This window comes from Canis lupus, chromosome 20 (assembly GCF_003254725.2).
Source record: "Canis lupus dingo isolate Sandy chromosome 20, ASM325472v2, whole genome shotgun sequence".
Classification (NCBI taxonomy): domain Eukaryota; kingdom Metazoa; phylum Chordata; class Mammalia; order Carnivora; family Canidae; genus Canis; species Canis lupus.
The window spans coordinates 34,431,978-34,454,271 of NC_064262.1; the positions used below are offsets into that span (position 1 = coordinate 34,431,978).

The 22,294-nt window shown below is 38.4% G+C and overlaps 1 protein-coding gene across 19 annotated transcripts in view; it reads left to right on the forward strand.

The window, feature by feature from the left end:
• The window catches only part of ERC2 (ELKS/RAB6-interacting/CAST family member 2), a 904,872-nt gene that overhangs the window by 368,707 nt on the left and 513,871 nt on the right, over window positions 1–22,294 (forward strand). For all 19 annotated transcript variants that reach the window (XR_007404126.1, XR_007404127.1, XM_049097733.1 and 16 more), the window contains one exon: window positions 1,929–2,096. Coding sequence is in view for 17 of the 19 variants with exons in the window: in XM_049097733.1 (XP_048953690.1) it covers window positions 1,929–2,096 (168 nt within the window). In the remaining 2 variants the exon portion in view is untranslated. The remainder of the gene's footprint in view (window positions 1–1,928; window positions 2,097–22,294) is intronic.

Sequence of the window (22,294 nt, forward strand, 5' to 3'; positions counted from 1 at the left end):
TCCCCAATGAGGACATTAGCTGGCACAGACTCCTTCCTACCACGTAAGGTTTGCGAGCAGTATGTTGGTCATGGGCATCCTCACTGTTTTACTCCTGGAGAAATATTCTTACACCTAGAACTTTGTCTCTTCTAGGCTCAGGAAGGTCTGGCAGGGCACTGAAAGATCACACATGATGAGAAGGCACAGTAAATGTTAAGCATGTTAGTCATCAACACTGAGTCTCTTTTTCTAAACTCTCTACAGCACCACTTACTATCTCTCATAGTGTAATTTATTTATATCACCATTTTGGATGTTGAGCATTTCCTCTAGTCCAGATATAGACCATCCATGTTTTATAGCTAGAACGCAAGGCTAATGGTACCACAATTTATTCTCAGATTCACACTGAGTCCTGGTCAGCCTGTGGGAAATCTCCACAATTGAATGTGACCTCTTATAGCCACTACTATAATCTGGAGTGCTCAACATGTCCTACCAATTTCCAAGGAACCCACCAAATTCCACCCTTAATGTATAAACTAAAAATCACCTTTTATTTTTTTCCAGATAGGATAAAAACCCAAAGAGAAGTATTGATGTCATTCTAGGTTGGTAGATGGAGATGACTTTAAATAAAGATAGGCCATTTGAGAATCTGGGATGCTTAAGCTTTAGTGCAACTGGCTTGAATTTTCATTTAGTCAAAGGAAGATTCCCAGGACCTGAGTATCCCCTTCACTTCTCATTCCCTAGATTTCTGTGGCCCTTATGTAAGAAGAGGCACAGCTATCAGATGTTTAAGCAATCTGCTGTTTTCACCCTGTGTAGTCACAGAATGTCCATCTTGTCTCATAATGTAGTCAGGGTCCTTCTGCCAACTGGGCTTCAATTACTTTTTCACCCTTTCCTTTCCCGGGAACTCACTGCTTATTCCTCCTCTCTGGGACAGAAACTGGAGAAACTCTCTGCTCATCAACCTCCCATCCTCCTTGCCCTTTAGAAACACAAACCCCCTTGCACAGGGGTAAGAAAAGGAGTTTCTACTCTGATAACTTTGTCATCTCTAATTTTATCACCCTTTCCTAATATAGTCGATCTAAGATTGATTTTTGCCTTTAAAATCATAAACATGTCAGTAATTAGGGAGTTCCAACCTCAGTTTTATGGATGGGAAAATTGAGACCTGAAGGCTGATGGGGGAGTTATTTTCCCTGATGCTCATAGCTAGATAGAAGCAGAATCCAGCCTAAAATCAAAGTGTCCTTTCCCGTGTTCCAACTTGCCTTTTGAATCTGTGTCCTGATAGTATTTACACATCTATTTATTTTGGCTTATTGTGCTATTCCTTCCTCTTTTTTTTTCTTAAATTTTTGTCCCCCTGCCCCCTGCCACCCAAATTTTACTTGCTAAAATTAGTAGTATAATATAAAACATACTCAACAAGATTTGTGATGAGATGCAGTAGACCCCTACTTACCTATCCTATTTCTTATTCCCCAAGACAATCTGTTTTAACTCTTTTTGTCTGATTATTTTGATATCTCTAAGTAACATGCTTCCATCACTACTTCTTGATTGTTGATGTGGCTACTACTATCTATCATATTTCTGGTATGGAGAATGAGGATTAAATTCTTCCACCACCCCAAAAGCTGGAAGGGTGGGGTTCACAACAGGGACACATACTACTATTTCATAATATATTATATTTCATATAAAATTTATATTTAAAAAAGCATCACTGTTCAGATACACACATATAACAGGACTTTAAGGTAGATACAGGCTGTTAAACACAGGGCACTGAGGTGCTTGTGAGCAATGGTTTGACCGTGCTGTGCTGAGAAGGCACACTGATGCCCCACTCCCTCCCAAGGCATGACCGATGGTTACTGATGACCATGGTGTAAAACTGCAACCTTCTTTCTTTTTCCTGACTTTAGGTAGATGCACTGAGGTTACGATTGGAAGAGAAAGAATCTTTTCTCAATAAAAAAACAAAGCAGCTGCAGGACCTCACGGAAGAGAAGGGGACACTGGCCGGAGAGATTCGAGACATGAAGGATATGTTAGAAGTGAAGGAAAGAAAAATCAATGTTCTTCAGAAGAAGGTGAGTAGCCGACATAAGCCCTTTAGGTTGAGAATTGGTATCATCTATGTATTGTCATTTCAGAGAAATTTTTGAGCACATGAAAGAGGAAAAACTATTTTTTAAGAGTTTTAGATCAGGAAGTATATACTTTTTACTTATTGTTGGTTGTATCATGCCACTTGTAGCATGGCCTGATGAATTTTCTATTTGATTAACTGAAAACTAAATAGTGATGGTACTTTTTATATTTTCTAGCTTAAATATAGAAATAATTGTACAAATTCATATTTACATCTAAAATTGATATATATATCTAAATTATACATTTAGATACATATCTAAATTTAGATATATACCTAAAATAATAACAAGTCTGAAAAGTTAGTTCATTTTTTCTTTTTCTTACTGAGTGTTGAGCAATGTATTCTGGAGGTCTTAAAGGTATTTTAAATGTATTTTTTATTTATGTAAATTTTAGTAGATATTACCTTGCTACAGGTTTTTTTATTTTTTATTTTTTGGTGTGGGAGGAGTAATGTTTACACCTATTGCTTAATTGAATCAGTGAGAGAATATGTAATAAGTTCCAACTATAGTTACCTAACACAGAAGATGCTTGATTAAGCTAGGGCCCTTCTTTCCTTTTTTCTTTTTTTTTTTTTTGTAAGATTTTAATTTATTTATTCATGAGAGACACACAGAGAGAAAGAAGCAGAGACACAGGCAGGGGGGGAAGCAGGCTCCATGCAGGGAGCCCGATGTGGGACTCAATCCCGGTACTCTAGGATCACGCTCTGAGTCGAAGGCAGGTGCTTAACCGCTGAGCCACCCAGGTGTCCCACCTTTTTTCCTTCAGCAACTAATTTTCTCCATTGTAAGGAGTCCAGATTTGGGGAATGCACCTTGATTTTTTTAAAATTCCCATTTGCTACTGTGTACAGTTTTGGGACCATAGGATCCTCTTCTCTCCCCTACAAACAAGTAGGCAAGAAGAGAAACCAACTATCTGTTCTTTTAGGATAGGAAAATATATCAGAAAAACATAGGGCTGTCAGATTAATAGGCAGCCAGCATGGAAACTGGGCAGGAAATGGTGGTGGGCAGGAGGAGCCAGCTGGCTGGGGCACTGCTGCAGACAGGCATTTTGCTGGGCACCTCTGTTGTGGCTACAGACAGATGGATCCTAATTGCCCCCTTGTCCTGGTATCATTTACCACTATCATCTTCCACCTTTTTTAAAGCAACAGCGCCCTAGCTGTTTTTCCTGTTTACATCCTTACCTTCCCTATAGGCTGTTCTTAACACAAAAGCTGGAGTAGTCCTTTTAAAACATGGAACAATTATATCACTCTGATCAAAACTCTAGTTGCAACCACCTACATAATTTGTGCAAAATGAGGATTATTCAAACTTTTATTTTTTAAAATTAATTTATTTATTCATGAGCGATAGAGAGAGAGGGAGAGACACAGGCAGAGGGAGAAGCAGGCTCCATGCAGGGAGCCTGATGTGGGACTCGATCCTGGGTCCCCAGGATCACACCCTGGGCTGCAGGCAGCGCTAAACTGCTGTGCCACCGGGGCTGCCCAATTATTCAAACTTTATTGAGAATTTTCAAATGAAGATAAAACCAAGCCCAGGGCCCTTCTGAGGATGGCACCCTGAGCAGCTACACAAGTCACATGCCTATGAAGCCACCTCCAACCCCTGTGGAAGTGATCAGATGGATCATATTATTAATTTGTTTCTGTCGAGAAACAAACAGGGCCTTTTACAGACAAGGCCCTGGTGATCTCCTCTTGTAGCTCCAGCTAATTGATAAGGTGTTTAGAAGAGAGCGCAGATGATATGACTGAGAACTCTTGAATCAGTGAGGCTTTCAAGGGCAGATGGGACCAACAGGAGACAGAGTGGCAGTTTTTGGAGCAGGTACTAAGGATTCAAAAGAAAACTTATCATTTAAAATCCCCAGCAGTCTATAATGATGAAAGCTGATATTTATTGAACTTATGTTGAACACTGTATGCTAGATACTTTGCTATACTAGTTACATGCACTGTTTGTTTATTTTTGACCATAATCTTGTGAGGCAGGTATAGTTATTAATCCCAGGAAGCTAGAGGACACTGAAGCATATGGTCGGCTTGCCCAAGATCATGCGATCTAGAAAGAATTTTTTTTTTTTTGTCTTTGGGAAAATAGAATAAAATGGTTATTGCAATTTAAGAGAATAAGCCTCATTTTCCTTTGGACCTCAAGTTGTATGAAGATGACACCAGGTGTCAATCAGTGAAGAACATTACAATTGCTAGTTTTACAAGGAGTTGAACTAAGTGCTCTTATTCTTAAGGAATAAATGGCATTGATGTTCTCGATAAAGATTTTGGGAAGGTACTTTCAGTGCATAAGTGACAAATGACATTTGCTGATGTGCACATTTTGCAAAATTTTATACTTTGCCCCAAAAGTGAGATTCAAAGATTTGGGAACTAGTTTAGAAATTCTAAAACAAAGCCAATTGTATATTATGGCTCCTTTGGGCAACTTGATTATAACCCCACTTACTTAAACCAGGTAAATAATGGATTAGGAAATATTTCATGTGTATTTAGAGAGGTTATTCAGCTTCAAGTTTCTTTCACTGAGTTTTTACCAATCCATTTGAGGAGGAAATGATACCACTGGCAACATAGTGAAAGGGACAGAAATTCTATTATAACTGCAATGTGAAGGAGAGATAATCCTCAAAGAAGTAATGCATAGTGAAAGGGACAGAAATTCTATTATAACTGCAATGTGAAGGAGAGATAATCCTCAAAGAAGTAATGCACACAATTCAGAAACCTACTCAAAATGTGGAAACACTACAGAAGGTAATGGGCCAATGAAACATTGTCTTTGGGACTGGAGACTCTTTTGAGTTTTGACCACATCCAGCATAATTGGCTGTTTTAGGGCAGGCAGGCCTGGATTGGAACAGCGTAAGTTTTGGATTAGGGTGTGTTGGTATGGAAGAAATAATAAACTTATGTCAATGTCAGACATGTAATATTACTTAATATTTCTTTCTTATAGACTCTTTGGCAACCAGCACTGTGTTCTGATGCCAATAGAAATGGGTATGCTCCTTCATAGCCACGTTTAACCTGGCGAAGCTGGGCTTGCACTTCGTATCTGTCAGCCTTGCCTTCAGAGCTCTGGGTCTCAGAAATCTTGTGTCCTCCATAAGCCACGTGAATAGGTCACATGTCTAGGCATCAGGCATGGACACAATGCTCTAAGCATTTTGTTATTTGAGAAAGGAAGTTAAGTTGAATAAACAGAGAACCCCAGGTGACACAATATCTCTGAGCAAGCTTTTGTAGGAAAACAGCAGTCATTTAGCATGGATTTTTGGTTCTATGGCCATATTTTTGGCTCTACTCCATAATTCCCAGATATGGAATTATTTTAGTAGGGACAAAAATGTATATGTATGAAAATTGTTAAGTTAAATTGATGCTGAATTCAGAAGACCAGTACAGTTTTCAAGTTGCAGCCTTTGCATTCTGTTCTCATACTTGAATTCAGACTTCACCTGATGAAGTGTTACCTGACTATTGGGTTTTGGTAGGAAATGTCATAAAACCTTGATGACATTGTACATTTGGAAAGTGTATAATGCCCAGGATTATAGAACATGGTAGCATTATTTGAACCAGATTAAATTCAGACTGTTATGTAGCTCATGCAACATAAACTTAGTACCCAAGAAATTTTTAAAAAACCAGTAAGTTGGACAAAAATTCTATCTCTATTTTCATTCTAGGTCTCAGTCCCACATTATAGAACAGAGGTACTTTACTTATTAGGGGTAGAAAAACAGATGTTGATTTCTCTGGAATCCAAGTTCACTAGCTTCATGGATTGTGCATTGGAAAGGGCAGGGAGAGGTGAGTAGAATTGGCTTCTGGGGGTGGCATCTATGTACCTGCCCACTTCCACAGCTTTATTCTACCAATTTGGAAGTATGGCAGTGAAAATTCTGAATGAAGATAAGCTCAGAGGTAAGGATGCTACAGGAGTATTGTTATTAGCATACTGAGTTTCTTCATGAAGTTTATAAAAAAATAGTATCTGAGAAGATGATTATAGAACGTAGAGATTTCCATGTTATTATGAAGTTGATGTACAGAGGACTTTCTGACTGAACTGAGCCCGTTCTTGGTGTTTATTTTTTTTTATTTTTTTATTTTTTTATTTTTTTTTATTTATGATAGTCACAGAGAGAGAGAGAGAGGCAGAGACATAGGCAGAGGGAGAAGCAGGCTCCATGCACTGAGAGCCCGACATGGGATTCGATCCCGGATCTCCAAGATCGCGCCCTGGGCCAAAGGCAGGCGCCAAACCGCTGCGCCACCCAGGGATCCCCCCGTTCTTGGTGTTTAAATATCCAGTTGCACTTTTATATTTATTATTGTCAAAACTTCTATTTTTTAAATATATGGAAAATTGTATTCTTTTTCCATTTACTAAGTTTTCCTATATGTCAGTGAGTCACTACTCTAGATAGTAGAGGCTCAAAGGGAAACAGGACATTCTACAGCCCTCAGGAAGCTGACAGTCTGGTTGGGGAGATAGACATGCTTAATAGAGAGCAACATGATGTATTACCAGAAGCAAATTGCTTGATGAGTGCAAAGAGCAGAAGCTAATTCTGACTACCTTGAGCAAAAGGGAATTTATGGCAAAGATATCCAGAGCCCTAGTATTTGGCCTGTAGAACCAGATTAGGAATGATAAAGAACCAGGACAGTTATAGGAGACCAAGAGAAAGGAGAGAGTGCCATGATCTCTTAACTAGGAGTGTCTGGTCAGGCGTCTTCTCTGCTGATGGCGGCCCTCTCACCTTCCTCCCTCTGCTCTTATATTACATTGTTGGTTAAGATTTAAAGTCCTGAGAGAGCTCCAAATTTCACACAGGTGCTTCTTATTGGCAAGATCTAACCAGACCTGCCCTAAAAGAAATCTGGGAATTGTGGTTCCAAGCTTTACACCTGAGATTTCCACTCAGTTTTTGTGTCACTTACTCAGGGAAGTCTTTGCTGACAGTGCAAGCTGGGAGAGGTTTTACCCTTTTAAAGAATCATTTCTTGGCTCAGTTTGAAATTCTGCATCCCTTTGGTGAATGTTGGCTTCCTTCCCATGGCTAATCTCCATGAGTGCCCCAACTGTGGTCATCAAGATACCTCTAGCTCCTTGCTGAATTCTTGGCAGGTGACGGTCCTCAATCAATACACACTGGATGAATAAATTATATCAGCAAATTCTGAATGAATGAGGACTTGGGAGAAGAGAAATCATTTTGAGATCTACTCCTGGCCCATGAATATTGTTAAGTTCACGTGAGAGGAGTCTTTTGCCCCAGTGAAGTGTCAGACTCACTCATTGTTCCCAGGACAGTATGTTCTATATAGGCTGCAAGATGGAACTATCCCAGGGATAATAAAGCAGGATGGGGAAATGACTGTTGTCCTACCCACATCTAACATCTGAAACCTTGGTTCCGTTATCCTGATAAGGTAAAAAGGGATTAGAGCTTGAATAAGGGAACTTAGCTATTTTTGCTTCCTTTTCCTTTTCTTTTTTAATTTTTTATTTATTTATGATAGTCACACAGAGAGAGAGAAGGAGAGACAGAGACACAGGCAGAGGGAGAAACAGGCTCCATGCACCGGGAGCCGGACTGGGGGACTCGATCCCGAGGCTCCAGGATCGCTCCCCGGGCCAAAGGCAGGCGCCAAACCGCTGTGCCACCCAGGGATCCCCCTTTTCCTTTTTAATAAAAAGAAAATGTGGCATTTATCAAGAATATTGTCTTATTCTGCAAGGAGAATAAAGCTTCCTCCTCCAGTTCTCACTTCTGACTTACTGGATTGTTAGTGGTGAAAGTGATAAAGTGAAATTATTGATAATTTTTAATTATGACTATGCAAATTATAACTTTTTATAACAAACGGATTATTTACTGATAATTATGCCCTCACTACACACCAGACACTGTGCTAAGGGTTTTGCCTCTTTAGGTTATGAGTCCTTACAACAAACCTAATGGCACATAGGTACTATCATAATCCCTATTTTTAAAATGAGAGACCGGTTTAAAGAGTAACTTGCTCAAGGACACCTAGGTGGATCAGCGTGTGATCCTGGGGTCCTGGGATCAAGTCCCACATCAGACTTCCTGCATGGATCCTGCTTCTCCCTCTGCCTATGTCTCTGCCTCTCTCTGCATGTCTCTCATGAATAAATAAATTTAAAAACCTTAAAAAAAGGAAAGAAGAGTAATTGGCCCAAAGTCACATGGCAGGGAAGTGATAGAGCTATTCTTAATCGCCGCAGTATTCTGGTGTTTTTCTATTTTTTGATCCTATCTCACTCATGAGGCAAGTGGGATCATTAACTTTTAGAGATTAGCTAAGCTATAATTTGAGCAATTTACCTGAGGTTAACATACAAGGATGCCTATATTTAATACCAAACCAACAGAGATGGAGTTACCAAATAATATGATGAAAAATAGGAAACCAATTAAATTAAAAAAAATATGACATCAGTTCTAGAATTTAAAAATGTATGTTAATATATATTTAAGCTATTAAGCTATATCTAGAAAAAAGATTGTGATGACCTTCAATTTCTGTTTGTTTTTCCCCCATGAGGTTCTTCATGTACCATTCTAAGCCATTGGATTGTTTTGCTGCTTCTCTTTCAAAGGATTGCATCATTTTTGCTATCATAGTAGTTTCACTTGATTTTTGTAAATCCAGGAAGCCAGTCTTTCCTGAATGAGTCACAGATGAATACATGATTTGGGGGACTCCTCATGTGCTCCCAAAAGGAAGTAGTCTGGGAGGCTGCTCCTTTTTGCAGTGAGCTGCCCACCTAAGGTCTGTCCTTGGTGTAGGTGGGCTCACCCTGCATCTAAAGCCAGGAACTTAGCTGACATCTAAGGGTTGGAGCTGCAACTAGAGTGGTTGTGGATCTAAGGCAGGCCTGTCAACTGGGAGGCACTTTATAACCTTCCCACCCCCAGGAACATTTGGCAGTGTCTGGGGATAGTTTTGGTTGTCATAGAGGGGGGAACTGTTATAAGCATCTGGTGGGTAGAGTCCAGGGGTGCTGCTAAACATGCTGCAATGCATAAGAGACATCTCTTGCCAAAGAAAATAATTATTGAGTCCAAACTCTGGTACAGGAGTCCTTTTTTCCCCCATGTGTGGACTGTCCAACTCATCTCAGCTCTCAAGATAGTATTCCTTAAAATTATTTTTACTTTGTGTAACATTTTTATCTCCAATATCTCTGAATATTATCTCAACTAACATGATTAAAATTTTTAACTACACTTTTTATCTGCCATCATTATAAGAAGTTTCCAGAGGTGAAAATCTTATGTGTGTGCATATGAGTGTATATGATTTTTAACTATTACTATTACTTTCTTTTTTATATTTTTGATGTACAAGAATCCATACTTTATAAAGAGTGTATATAGCACTCTTGAACTATTAAAATTATTAGAATTAAAACTGTTTTGACCACACTGATCATATCAACTAATTTGAAGAGAAGTGGCAGTCAGCTATAGTATGGGGAGTATATAATAGAAATAAACACCTTATTTGAACAGAGCAGTGATGGGTCACCCAGCAGGTATCACCCTGTTTAAATTTCTTTGGCTAAATGCCAGCATTCTAGTCATTTGGAAAAGTGACCTTTAAGGCTATTTTTTTTTTTTTTTGAAAAAAACAAAACAAAACTGTGATTTGTTTTAGTAGCCTTTGGGGCTGAAAATCTGATTTCTGTATTCACATTTAATATATTTTTAATATATTTTAGTCATTTGGGATGTGAAAATATTATTCAGTGTGGACTGAATGTAGCTTTAACTAATATGTTGCTTAAATATTTGTAACTAAAATGTATGGTCTAGATTAGTGTTTGTGATTTACCAGGTTTTTTTTTTTTTTGAATAGTGCCTTTTTCAGTCTAGAAAATGTAAGAAAGTCCTATCCTAACTTACTACATTATATAACAAAGTCTCTACACATATTCTATGTTTGTATGGCTATCGATGTTTGCATGTTGCTGGGTCTAAGCAGAACACCTTTGTTCTAGTGTCATTTAATGAATCTTTATCATGGCTTGAAGTTGATGCCAAAGTTTCAAGGACTAATTAAATTCCACAGGACAAATATGCACCAGGGATGTGTGCCTCCTGTTTTTGGCTGGAATTATTTGCCCAACATTGGCAGTGATTTAGGCAAAAACCAGCTTGGTGATTTTAACCAATTGATCCCATTGGCAAGAAGTCCATTTTGTTCCAATAAAGTGATATTTTGAAGGTCAGTTTGTGTCTCATGAGTAGAGATGTGGCTAGCCTCTTTGGTAAACAAATGTTTCTTTATGAAGCAGTAATTTCACCAGTCTCCCTTTTCATGTGTATTGCTAAGGAATTTGAAGGCCCTTCTCTTAGAGATGACATTGATGAAGTGATATTTTTTTATCAAAGAACCAAAAAGTTCACCTTCTCATGGAACAACTAAAGAGATTTAGGGAAGCCTGCTAATTCATCCATGCATTCATTCAGCAACTGCAGTCACTGTCCTCAATTAGCTGCATTTTTCTAACCCCCTGGCTGGCTGGCTGGCTATCTATCTATCTATCATCTCTTTCTCTCTCTCTCTCTCTCTCTCTCTCTCTCTATCTCTCTATGTAATTTATCTATCTTAGAGATAGTGTGAGCAGGGAGCAAGGCAAAAGGAGCAGGGCAGAGAGAATCTCAAGCAGACTCCTGCTGAGCATGGAGCCCAACGTGGGACTTAAGATCATGACCTGAACCAAAATCAAGAGTCAGATGCCTAACTGATTGAGCCACCCAGGTGCCCCTACTCGCTGGCTTTATTGACTACAACCCAACATTATTAGACTTTAAAAGATATGTATAAATAGGGATGCTGATGAAGCATGGACAATCCTGAAGACAGAAAGATATGAGAGAACAGAAAACCTGGAAGAGACTTGATGGGCCCTTCTGGTGTAGTCTTTTCATTTTTCCACTTAGGACTCAGAGGTCCTGAGAGATATAGTGACTTATTTAGGGTTATAGAGCTAATTAGTGACGAGGCCTGGGCTCTGATGACACTTTTCCTTCTTCTCTTCATTCTCCTGTGACATCTGAGGCCTTGGGCACCATTGCCCTATTCTGGCTGGTTTGCCTTCCCTTTGTTTGTACCATCCAGTCATCCAACAAAATATATTCAGCATCCGTAATGGTAGGGATGCTCTGCAGACACTGGGGGATACATAGGCTACTGAAGAAAGTATAGTTTCTGTCTTCTTGGAGCTCACATTCATAGAAAAAAAAACACTAAAGATTCAGTTACAGGGCAGCATGTGCTGTATGCAATGCCACCTATATGGTGCACATAGGAGAGGTTCCTCACCTATTAGGAGTAGATATGACTAAGGAGGACTTCTGGAAAAGTTGATGACTAAATTGAGAGCTGAGGGATTAGGAGGTGTTGTCCAGTCAAAGCAGCAGAATATCATTTGCAAAGATTTGACTGGAGGAGGCAGCACAGTGCATTTGGTGGAATCAGAAGTAACAGTAATTTAATATAGATGGATCACACTCTACTGCCCCATTTGGGACAAAGATTTCACAGTAGTTTTTTTTATTCTTTATGTCTTCTAGTAATAAAATATATTTTATAATTAAGGTTTGAGAGTCATTTTGACTTCCATATTGTAAATATTCTCTTCCAGTCCCTTGTGACTTGCAAGTGGCAGGAGCGATTATCTGTGTTATTTCAAAATGCAGTTCAGGGCCAGATCATGCTGAGAACTGATTCTTATTCAATGAGAGAGCTGATCCTGAGCCAGAGGAGGCAAATTCTCTTTTAAATAAATATTTGCTTCTGGGTTAAGATCTTATTTTCTGTACTCAGTTACAGCATGATGGATATTTTAAAGGTTTGTTTATAATTACCTGCAAAATCCCTTTAAGATTTAAAATAAAAATGCTTAGAGTGCCCTGACAGTGGCTGCTATCCTAATGGGTACAAGCATCTCAACACATCTGTCAATCTCAGCTGCCAGCTGTTGTTGTTTTGTGATACGGGATTAGAGGTAGTTGAGCCTTCACATATTTCAGTCTGGAGATGATTCCGTTTTTTCTTCCCACATACTCCCCAGGCCATTTGATTTAAATTAACCTTATTTATGTGGGAAGGAAAACTCTGTCTTTTTTACTTATCCTGTGTTTGGCAGTGGATTCTACTTTGCTGTAAAGAGTTTGCACATAACTCTATTAGCATTTATCATGTTATATTGTAGAGAGAAGTCTTTAGTTCACAACTTTTATAATATATGTCTATGTTTCCCATAAGAGTAAATGTAAATTAAGGATGATGTGTTCTTGGGGACATATAATGGCACAGTCATTGTGGGTAAGGGGCATCTTAGTACTGTTCTGATATTGCAGTCTCTTTGCCATTTTTTTTACTTTATCCTTACATGATTATACTATATATTTTGTAAACTGAAAGATATAACTGCTTTAAAAAGACTATTTTCATAGAAACTGAATTCTAAATTAATGGCACACTATATGGCAGTTTAGGGACTTCATCATAATATTTTATCACACCTCCTTTGCTGATTTTTGAGAACCATCAATAATATCAATATATAATCAGCTCTTGGATAAAAATAATTTACAATTCTAACAAAAGTGTTTTGGCTGATTTCCTACCTCTCTGGTGTACATTTCCTGAATAATGCCCAGAACCGTGAATATGGTGGATTCAACATCCATGATTAGATTATGTCATATGTAATAATTGATTTTTAAAAAGGGATATTATTTAAGTGAGTTTGACCTAATCACATGAACCCTCTAAATCTGGGTTCCAAGGTCAGATGTAGGGAAGTCAGAGATTCAAAATAGGGAGATTCACTGTGGAAGAAGTTCTTTATTTATTGATTTGAAGATGGAGAGGGCCATGTGGCAAGGAATGGGGTGAGAGTTGTTCTTGCTGATATCCAGCAAGGAAGCAAGGACCTCAGTACTGAGACCATAAGAGATTGAATTTTGTCAATAACAAGAATAAGCTTGGAAGCAGATATTTCTGTAGAGACTCCAGATAAATACTCATTCTGGCTGACACCCTGATTTTACCCTTATGATATCCTGAACAGAGCCCCCAACCAGACTGTGCTGGACTTTTGGACTTCTGACACACAGAACTGTGAGTTGTGGGCTGATAAGTGGAAGTTGTTTTAAGCCACTAAATTGGTAGTATTTTGTTACACAGCAAGAGAAAACCAGTACAAGTGCATTATTAAAATAACTGTTCAGTAGTAACAAATCTCTTGCAGAAATACAGAGGCAACTAAACAGGGGTGGAGTTCACAAGATACTGACAAGGGGTGTAAGTTCTATTGCATTCTAGTAGCTTTTTTTGTGAGTAGATTTTGAATTAGGCAAAGCTAAGCAAACAGGATATACTCAAATGAATAGTATTCCATGACTTGGAAGAAATCATGTGACTTAGGGTAGAGATCTTTCTGTAGTATTGAAATATATAGTTACATTCTTTAGGTTGCTTATGATACTCAGATTTACAGAAATGTATGAAGGTTATCATAGATACACTGAGGCTTTCTCCAAATTATGAGTATTTGTGAACTTATGAAAAGCTGGAAGCATAGACAAGGTTGGCCAGGTGGGAATAGAGGCAAGGATATTTTGCTACCATTCCATGTTACCAACTTTTCAGTAGAGGTTGCAGGAAAATGTTCTTCAAAAGAGATAGAAGCAGGTATAAATTGTCAGATAGCTGGGGAAGGACAAATGTGAGGCAGTTGACCAAAGATGCCATTTACTGATTGTTCACCTAGGAATTCATCCTAAGGAAAAATTAAGGAGGTAGTCATAGGGATGCCTGGGTGGCTCAGCAGTTGAGCATTTGCCTTCAGCTCAGGGTGTGATCCCTGGTCTGGGGATGGAGTCCCATATCATGCTCCCTGCGGGGGGGGGAGTCTGCTTCTCCCTCTGCCTGTGTCTCTGCCTCTCTCTCTCTGTATCTCTCATGCATAAATAAATAAAATCTTGGGAAAAAAAAAAAGGAGGTAGGCACAGATTTAACCACAGCCTTGTTCATAGCTGTTCTTAATTTTTTTTTTTTTTGCCACTCAGTGAAAATATTATAAAGTAGAGAAGTGGCTACATAAATGATGGTATATACCTACATGGAAATTCAGCCAATAGAAATTATATTATAGAAGAATATTCAAGAACATAGAAAGATATTCACCTTATTTTATTAACTGAGATAAACTGCTTCTGATATGTATGTACAGAAAATGATCAGAGAATGCCTGTTTTCTCATACTCTTACTACCACAGTACAACTCTATTTTTGTTTTTAAAAGTTTATACATAAACATATACACATATACATGTGTATATATCAGAGATGCCTGTTTTCTCATACTCTTACTACCACAGTAAAACTCTATTTTTGTTTTTAAAAATTTATACATAAACATATACACATATACATGTGCATATACATGCATGTATCAGTAAAATCAGTTTGTTAAGAACATGGACTGTGACAGACCTGGTTTTTAATCTAGCTTATGGTCTTTTTAAACTTTGACAAGTTACTTACATTTTTCTCTGCTTCATTTTCCCTATCTTTAGAATGAGGATAAGCTTAAATATCACTTTCAGTCTCAATTTTTCTCAACATACTAGATGTTCAAGAGATATTTGTTGAATAAACAATGTGCCCAGCCCTGTTGGTATAAAACAAAATTATATATATATTATTAATTTAAATGCTAGATCAATCAACTCTTTCAAAGAACTTGGAAAGAAAGTGGAATTACTTCATATAGATTATTTTAAATTTATTTTTAATACTTGCAATAAAATTCACTCTTAATGTTGTACAGTTCTATGGGTTTTCACAAAGGCATAGAGTTGTGTGACCATCTTCACAATCATGATAAAGCACAAATCTGTCACCTCAGAAACCTCTCTTGGGCTGCCTCCTCTGCAGTCAACCTCTCTGCACAGTCCCCAGTCCTTGGCAACCACCATTTTGTTCCCCATACCTATAGTTCTGCTTTTTCTAGGATGTCATAGAAATGGAATTATACAGTACAGAGCATTTTGCACCTGGCTTCTTTCACTTAGCATAATGCATTTGAGATTCATCCATGTTATAGCCTTTGTCAATAGTTCATTCTAAAGATAAGTCCTATTACTTGTGAAACATTCTGTATCATAACCACCCAGGTAGTTTATCCTGGAGGTTGTCCTGAAGCCAGAGTTGTGACAATACAGAATGTTAGCACCCAAGAAGACTGGAGAGATAGCCTACTCCAACTTAGCTTTAGTTGAGATGAGGATTCTGAGAGCCAGAAAGGACATACATTGCCCAAGGTGAGCTTCAGTCAGAGTTAAGATCAGAATCCACAGCCTTGATGCTAAATTAGCAAAGTTATGTTGGAAGTCAGAAAGGATAAATCATTCAGGTGATGGACTAGAGAAAGTCTCTGAAGGGTCGGGAAAGGGATGTGGAGCTTGTATATGTGTTCATGTATGTGAGTGGTCTCATATGTTGTGTTAAAAGGACAACATTAAATTATTTTTAGAAGAAAAACAAACCAGCACTTTTTTGTGTGTTTAGAATTAGAAGAAAGGATCTTCTATCATTATTATTTTGTAATAGGGATGAGTTTATGTCACGCTAAATCCATTTCCTAGTGTTCATAGTAAGCACTGGTTTGGAGAATGGCCAGCAGGTGTCATAGGTATTGTTTTCATGCCCAGTTCTTTTAAACACCTCGGTTTGGTGAGCACCAGATTCCCACAAAAAACTTGCACTAGATTCTGAAATGTGCAGAGGTGTGTGGTTTGCTTTCAAGCCTGAATCAGAAAGAGTCCTTTTATGGTTTGTTACTTATTCTATTTATCTTTTACTTGTAAAGGCAAGTCCTATTTTATTTTTAAATAATTAGTTTACATGTAAGTACCATATTATATATCTTTCTTTAAAAGAAATGACAAAATAGATTTTTCTTTTTTTTTTTTAAAGATTTTATTTGTTGGGATCCCTGGGTGGCGCAGCGGTTTGGCGCCTGCCTTTGGCCCAGGGCGTGATCCTGGAGACCCGGGATCGAATCCCACGTCGGGCTCCCTGCATGGAGCCTGCTTCTCCCTCTGCCTGTGTCTCTGCCTCTCTCTCTCTTTGTGTGACTATCATGAATAAATAAATAAAATCTTTAAAAAAAAAAAAAAAGATTTTATTTGTTCATGAGAGACACAGAGAGTTAGAGACACAGGCAGAGGGAGAAGCAGCCTCCCTGTGGGGAAACTGATGTGGGACTCAATCACAGGACCACTACCTGAGTCAAAGGCAGAGGCTCAACCACTGAGCCACCCTAGATTTTTCTTTCTTAAAAGTCAAATTAGATGTTTAAAAGTAGAATCTCTTTTAAATAGATGATGGGGATTAAGGAGTGCACTTGTGATGAGTACCAGGTGATGTATGAAAGCGTTGAATCACTATATTATACACCTGAAATTAATAGGACACTGTATATAAACTGGAATTTAAATAAAAACTTTTTAAAAAGGGAAAAAAATGTAATCTTCTAAGTCTATATAGAATGTTTATCCATTTATATTACATAATGCTAGGAACAAAATAAATATTTGACCTTAAGAAAAATTTAGATTTATTGTTTATAATATGAAAAAAACCTTCCATAAATAACATGAAACATTTATTCACTAATTTAGGTTGTTCACAGTAATGCATGTTTATACCTATATGCCTATCAGTGTATTTTCCTTTGTCTTATTTTAAAATTTTCTTTAAAAAATTTTCATAGCTACTGACAGAATATTACAGATATAGAACATAGTTCAGTGTCCAAAGTAATGTATATATTTACTCTGTTTACAATCACTTTGACTTAAATCTATGGTAAACATTACAATTGTCACAAGGAAATCTATGCTATTTGCCATGTTCAAATCTAAACTTTTCAGAAACAGTTCTTCAGGAACTGTAATTGTGTCTTTGGTTTGGTATTTCATTTCCGTTTATAGTTCAAGCATTAGTCGTACATTTCTGTGTGTTTTATATATTTTTTTCATGTCAGTAACACCAGATCTTCACTTAGAATTTTAAACTAAATGTTCTTTTTTCTTTGAATAATTCATCTCTGAAAGTCCCTTTCCTCTTTCTGTAAAGTCTCTATGATCAAGGATATGGGAACTAAGCAGAGACTGTGCTAAGTGTTATGGTAGTTGACAAACTATTTTGGTTAGATAAGTCTCCCAATTGGAGTGTCAGCATGGATTAGTCTAGCCCAGGGAGAGATGAAGAAGGTAGGAAATAATGTCCAAAATGCTTATAAAAGCAATGAGCTGTGACAGGGAAAGGGCCTGAGACACCATCCCTCTGTTGCATTGAAGGAAAAATCAAGAATGTCAATTTTAGCTATTAAAATTGCTTTATAGTGCACGGGAGGTGCTAATTTGCTCAGACATCTTTTGGCAAAGTTGCATGTAGGATCTGCTCAGACCTGTTGTTATTTATGTACAGTAATGCTTGCAGCCAGAGAGCTATCTTTCTGGACTTGCCTCTTTCTGAGAGTAAAGGCTTGAGGAATATAGGAGATGTCAGTAGCAACAAGCAACTTGAATTCCTCCAGATAAAGACCATGGCTGGGAAGAATTGAGCAGGCAAGTAAAGGTTACTGACTCCACATTAATAATAAATTTACGAGAGTACAGAACAATCATGCCAGGCCATCTTTATCGTTTTCTAGGTGGACGTGCAAGATTAAAGAAAGGAATTCAATAGCTGTAATATCTGGAATTGAGTAAATCATCTAATTCAGTGTCTCCACAAATCTTTGGGGGCTGTGGGGGCGGGGGCGGGGGATGGGGAGAACCTCAATGAGAATTGGCTCTGAGCACTGTCATGTGGATTCAATTTGGCTGTTGTAATAAATTACAATGGAACAAGGTCCATTGGGACGATGTTGGGATCAATAGAAGGTCAGGCTGTAACATCTCCAGCAGTGGTCTGGAAGAATGGATAACACAGTTTATTAAGCTTGGCAGGCCAGGAGGCTTTGGTACTGTTGTGGTCACCACCACTGTCATTAGCCTTTATGAAGCACCTGTTGGGTATGGGGCACTCTGGGGACTACTAGAAGAAAGATAGACTGTGCACAATTGTCCAAATGGTCAACTTGTTTAAAAATGATGATTATTGGTACAATTTGTTGCATATTTACAGAGCTACCATGCATGATGTTAGTCTTATTCATGGATTATTTACTTTAATCCTATTGACAATCCTTGAGAGGGGTTTTTGCCTCCATTTTGCAGATGGGAAAAGTGAGGTATAGAGAATTACAGTAGGCAATGTAGCGGATAAGTAGCAGCCCTAGGTCATGATCTGAAGTAGTCTGACTTTTGCCCTTAATTACTATCTATGCATACATATCCCTGTGTACTCATGGAGAAAAACATATGTTCAATCATTAGTTCGTTCATTCATTCAAAAAACATCTTCAATTTACTTAAGACTATTCTGATATATCAGAAGAGACAGAACCTACTCAAAGAACATTTTCAAAAAATGGTAATATTATGACTCTGATACAGATATGAAATGAATGTGCATAAGGAACCGGGCAGATGTTAGAACTGGATAGAGAACCTGGCAAGCAGAAATGTTTATAAATCAGAAATATTGAAATGGATGTGCAGATAGGGGTAAAACTGATTTTCCCCAAGTGTGGAGGGAAGTCAGTATAACCTCTACCACACAGGTGAGAATTTGTATGATTATAAACAAGAATTATTTTCATTGCCATGAGTTATCTATAATTTACCAGGTTGCAAAATAGCTCAAAGACAATGAAAGATTAGTATCACATAATGTGAAAGGGTGTGATCTAAAATAGTTTTCTGTCATTTAGAAAATGATTTTAGTTAGAGCAGGGAAGGAAGGCCCCAAACCCAAGTGTCTATGTGGGGAAAGAATGCCCAGATATATTAGTTGGGATTCCTTAGAGAAGCAGAACTAATAGGATGTGTGTGTATACATACATACATACATACATACATACACACACACACACACACACACACACACGAAAGAGAGAAACAGAGACTGAGACAGAGAGATTTTAAGGAATCACCTGATTTGATTGCGGAAGCTTGATGAGTCCAAAATCTAATGGAAAAGGTGTCAGGCCAGAGTCTCAGCAAGGGATTTCAGTTTGAGTCCAGGCAGTCTTCTGTTGAACCAAGAAGAGCTCATGTTGCAGAAGTCTGAAGGCAGTCTGCTGGAGAATTTTCTCTTATTTGGGGGAGATCAGCTGTTTGTTCAGTTCAGGTCTTTAACTGATTGGGTGAGGTACAACTCACATTATGGAGGGCAATCCACTTTTGCCAAAGACCTCTGACTTATATGTAAATTTCATCCAGAAATACCCTCACAGAAACATCGAGAATACTGTTTTACCAAGTATCAGGGGACTGTGGCCTAGCCAAGTTGACATAAAATTGACCATCACATCAAGTCAGAGCACTGAGTGGCTTTGTCTTTACAAAGAGATGATTAGGGGTGATGGCAGAGTTGTCAGGCACTTGCTGGATACCAGGTACCTGGAAGGTGGTATGGTAAGCAATAGCAAGGTTGTGATTCTGAAGGTAAAATTTTCCCAACTTCACAACTTTCCCAAGAGCTAGTCCTTGAAATAAGTCCATAGGTTGCAACACTTATGGATACCAGTCACAGGTCTGTACATATGCCTTGCCAGGGTATATGTCTCTCTAGGTGTGAAAGAGAGGTGTGAGTTCAGGATGGGTTTCCAGATAATCTCCACTTTATAGAATATGTTTGGGTATTGGGAATTATAATTGAAGGACAGCTGATTATCAAGTCCAGGATATCTTAATACTGAAATTTATAATCTGAATTGATTTGTTTTATAAGAGCTGCTCTGAAGATCATGTTGATTACATCACTTTAAGGATATCTGATAACTGGAAATCAATTCTTTAGAGGAGAATTTAGTGTGAGAATAATGGAAAGAAAAGTAATAAATTCTTAACTTTATTGTTTACTTCTGTAGCTTTGCCAGACCTCCTGGGGGCGGGATCAAGAAGGTATTTGTGATTGTTATCATCATTGTAATTATTATTTTATTTTACATTAGCAGCTACTATTTATTAAGCCGTTCCTTCCTGGGTGTTAGGTACTTTACATATTAGAAGGGTGACTTCCTCACCACCTCCCAGTGTTTCCTCTACCATTGCTTTCTCAATGAGGCCCCCTGACCACCTCATGCAGCAGTGCAGCCTACTTGCCCCCATTCAGCAGTCTTTATCCTTCTTACCTTGCTCTACTTGTTCTTTTTTTACTGGTAATATTTCACCTATCAATAGATTTGTCATTTCCTTATTATGTTTATTGTCCTTCATCCTTTTTGCTGGAATCTAAGCTCCACAGTCACAGAAATCATTGTCTGTTTAATGTATGGATGTAGCCCAAGTGCACAGATTTATTCCAGGTCAGCTTCAAGGACATGACCTCGTTGGTGCTGTTGATTTGCATCTCTCTCTTCTGAGATGGTGGACAGTGGGGCCACTGAGTTGTAATTCTTCCTTTCTTATTTGAGGCATTGAGAAGTAGATTTCTCTTGTTTCCCAAGAGAAACCTCACAAAGTCATAGCAAGTATTCCTTTATGATGTTGAGGAAGCTATAAAGACCCATTGACGTTTCATGTCATCCTTCTCTCCCCTAATGAGAATGGATATAAATTATCTTTTAGGATTGGAGCAGACTAAACCTGTGTCTTTCAGGGACAGGTTTTCAAAAGTGTTTGGCTCCACGTGAAGGGAAGATTGTCACATGGCAAATAGTTAAGGTCGTAGTCTGGCAAGGCAGGGTGTTCTGAGGGTTTTCTGGACACTGCTCAATAAGCGTGCATTATTACTTATTGAAAACAAATGATTCAAGTTCATGCCCCCTTACTTCTGCAAGTCTCTTTTAAAGCCCTGGCAGTGTGTTCTCATGTTTATATGTTTTTGTAAATGTTGCAAAATTAAGATACTTCTGTATTTTTTTAAAAGAACCTCCCCCAACCCCACCTAGTTCAGGTCCTAAAAAAATCTGAATCCATCCCTGTTGTCATTGTTGTTGAAATATGGACACACAGTACCACCACAACATGGCAGCTCTCAACACAGAGGGAAAAACACAGGTAGAGAGAGAAGAGACTCAGAGTAGGGTGGGCCAAGAGGTGGAGACGGAATGAATTTTCTGAAAATTAGAAGACTCTCCATCTGGGTTGTGCTTTAATGATGGGGCTATTGGGCCCCCCCGAGAGTGACAGATTTGGAAGCCAGCCTCCATTACCTCTGCAGTCTGTCCATCTCACCTCTTATGCAGGACTTTCTAGTAGGAAAAGTACTGCTTGAGCTCTTCGGGGCAGACTTGATGACTAATGTCTTTTAAGTCAAATTTCCTCTGAACAATAGAAGCTCAGGTTGTATATCAGAACCAGACACAAATATATTTGGCCATGGATTACAATAAAATTTACTGGTGCTAAAGATAATCAAACCATTTCACTTTCCATGAATTTTATTGTCTGAAAAAAGTGAAATCACTCCTTGGAAGAGAGGAAAATGACTTGCTTCATATGCTATTTTGCTGGGAGAGAAAATCTCTGAAACTTGAAGTCAACCAATGCCTGTCTTTTCTCCCCAGGTCTGCCCTCTGCATCAGGGAACACTGCCATTCCAGCTAGAACGCGCTGGATCAGGTTGTTCCCTCCATATCACATTCCCTTTGCTGGGCTGCTGGAGAGGCAAACTGTTGAGCAGATGTTGAGTAAAGGGGCCCGGGTTGCTGTGTTCGGCATTTCAGTGTAAGTTTAGTAAGGCTTTGATAGCTTATACACAGAGGGCTTGTGTCTCGCCTGCCCGAGGTAACAAATTCTGTAATTCAACACTAGCATTGTCTTTAGGAGCCACTGCCTTAGAGTATTGGATTACATCGCACTGCTGTGAAGGCTGTGAACCTCTGAAGACCAACATTTGGCCCATGTCAGATCTAAA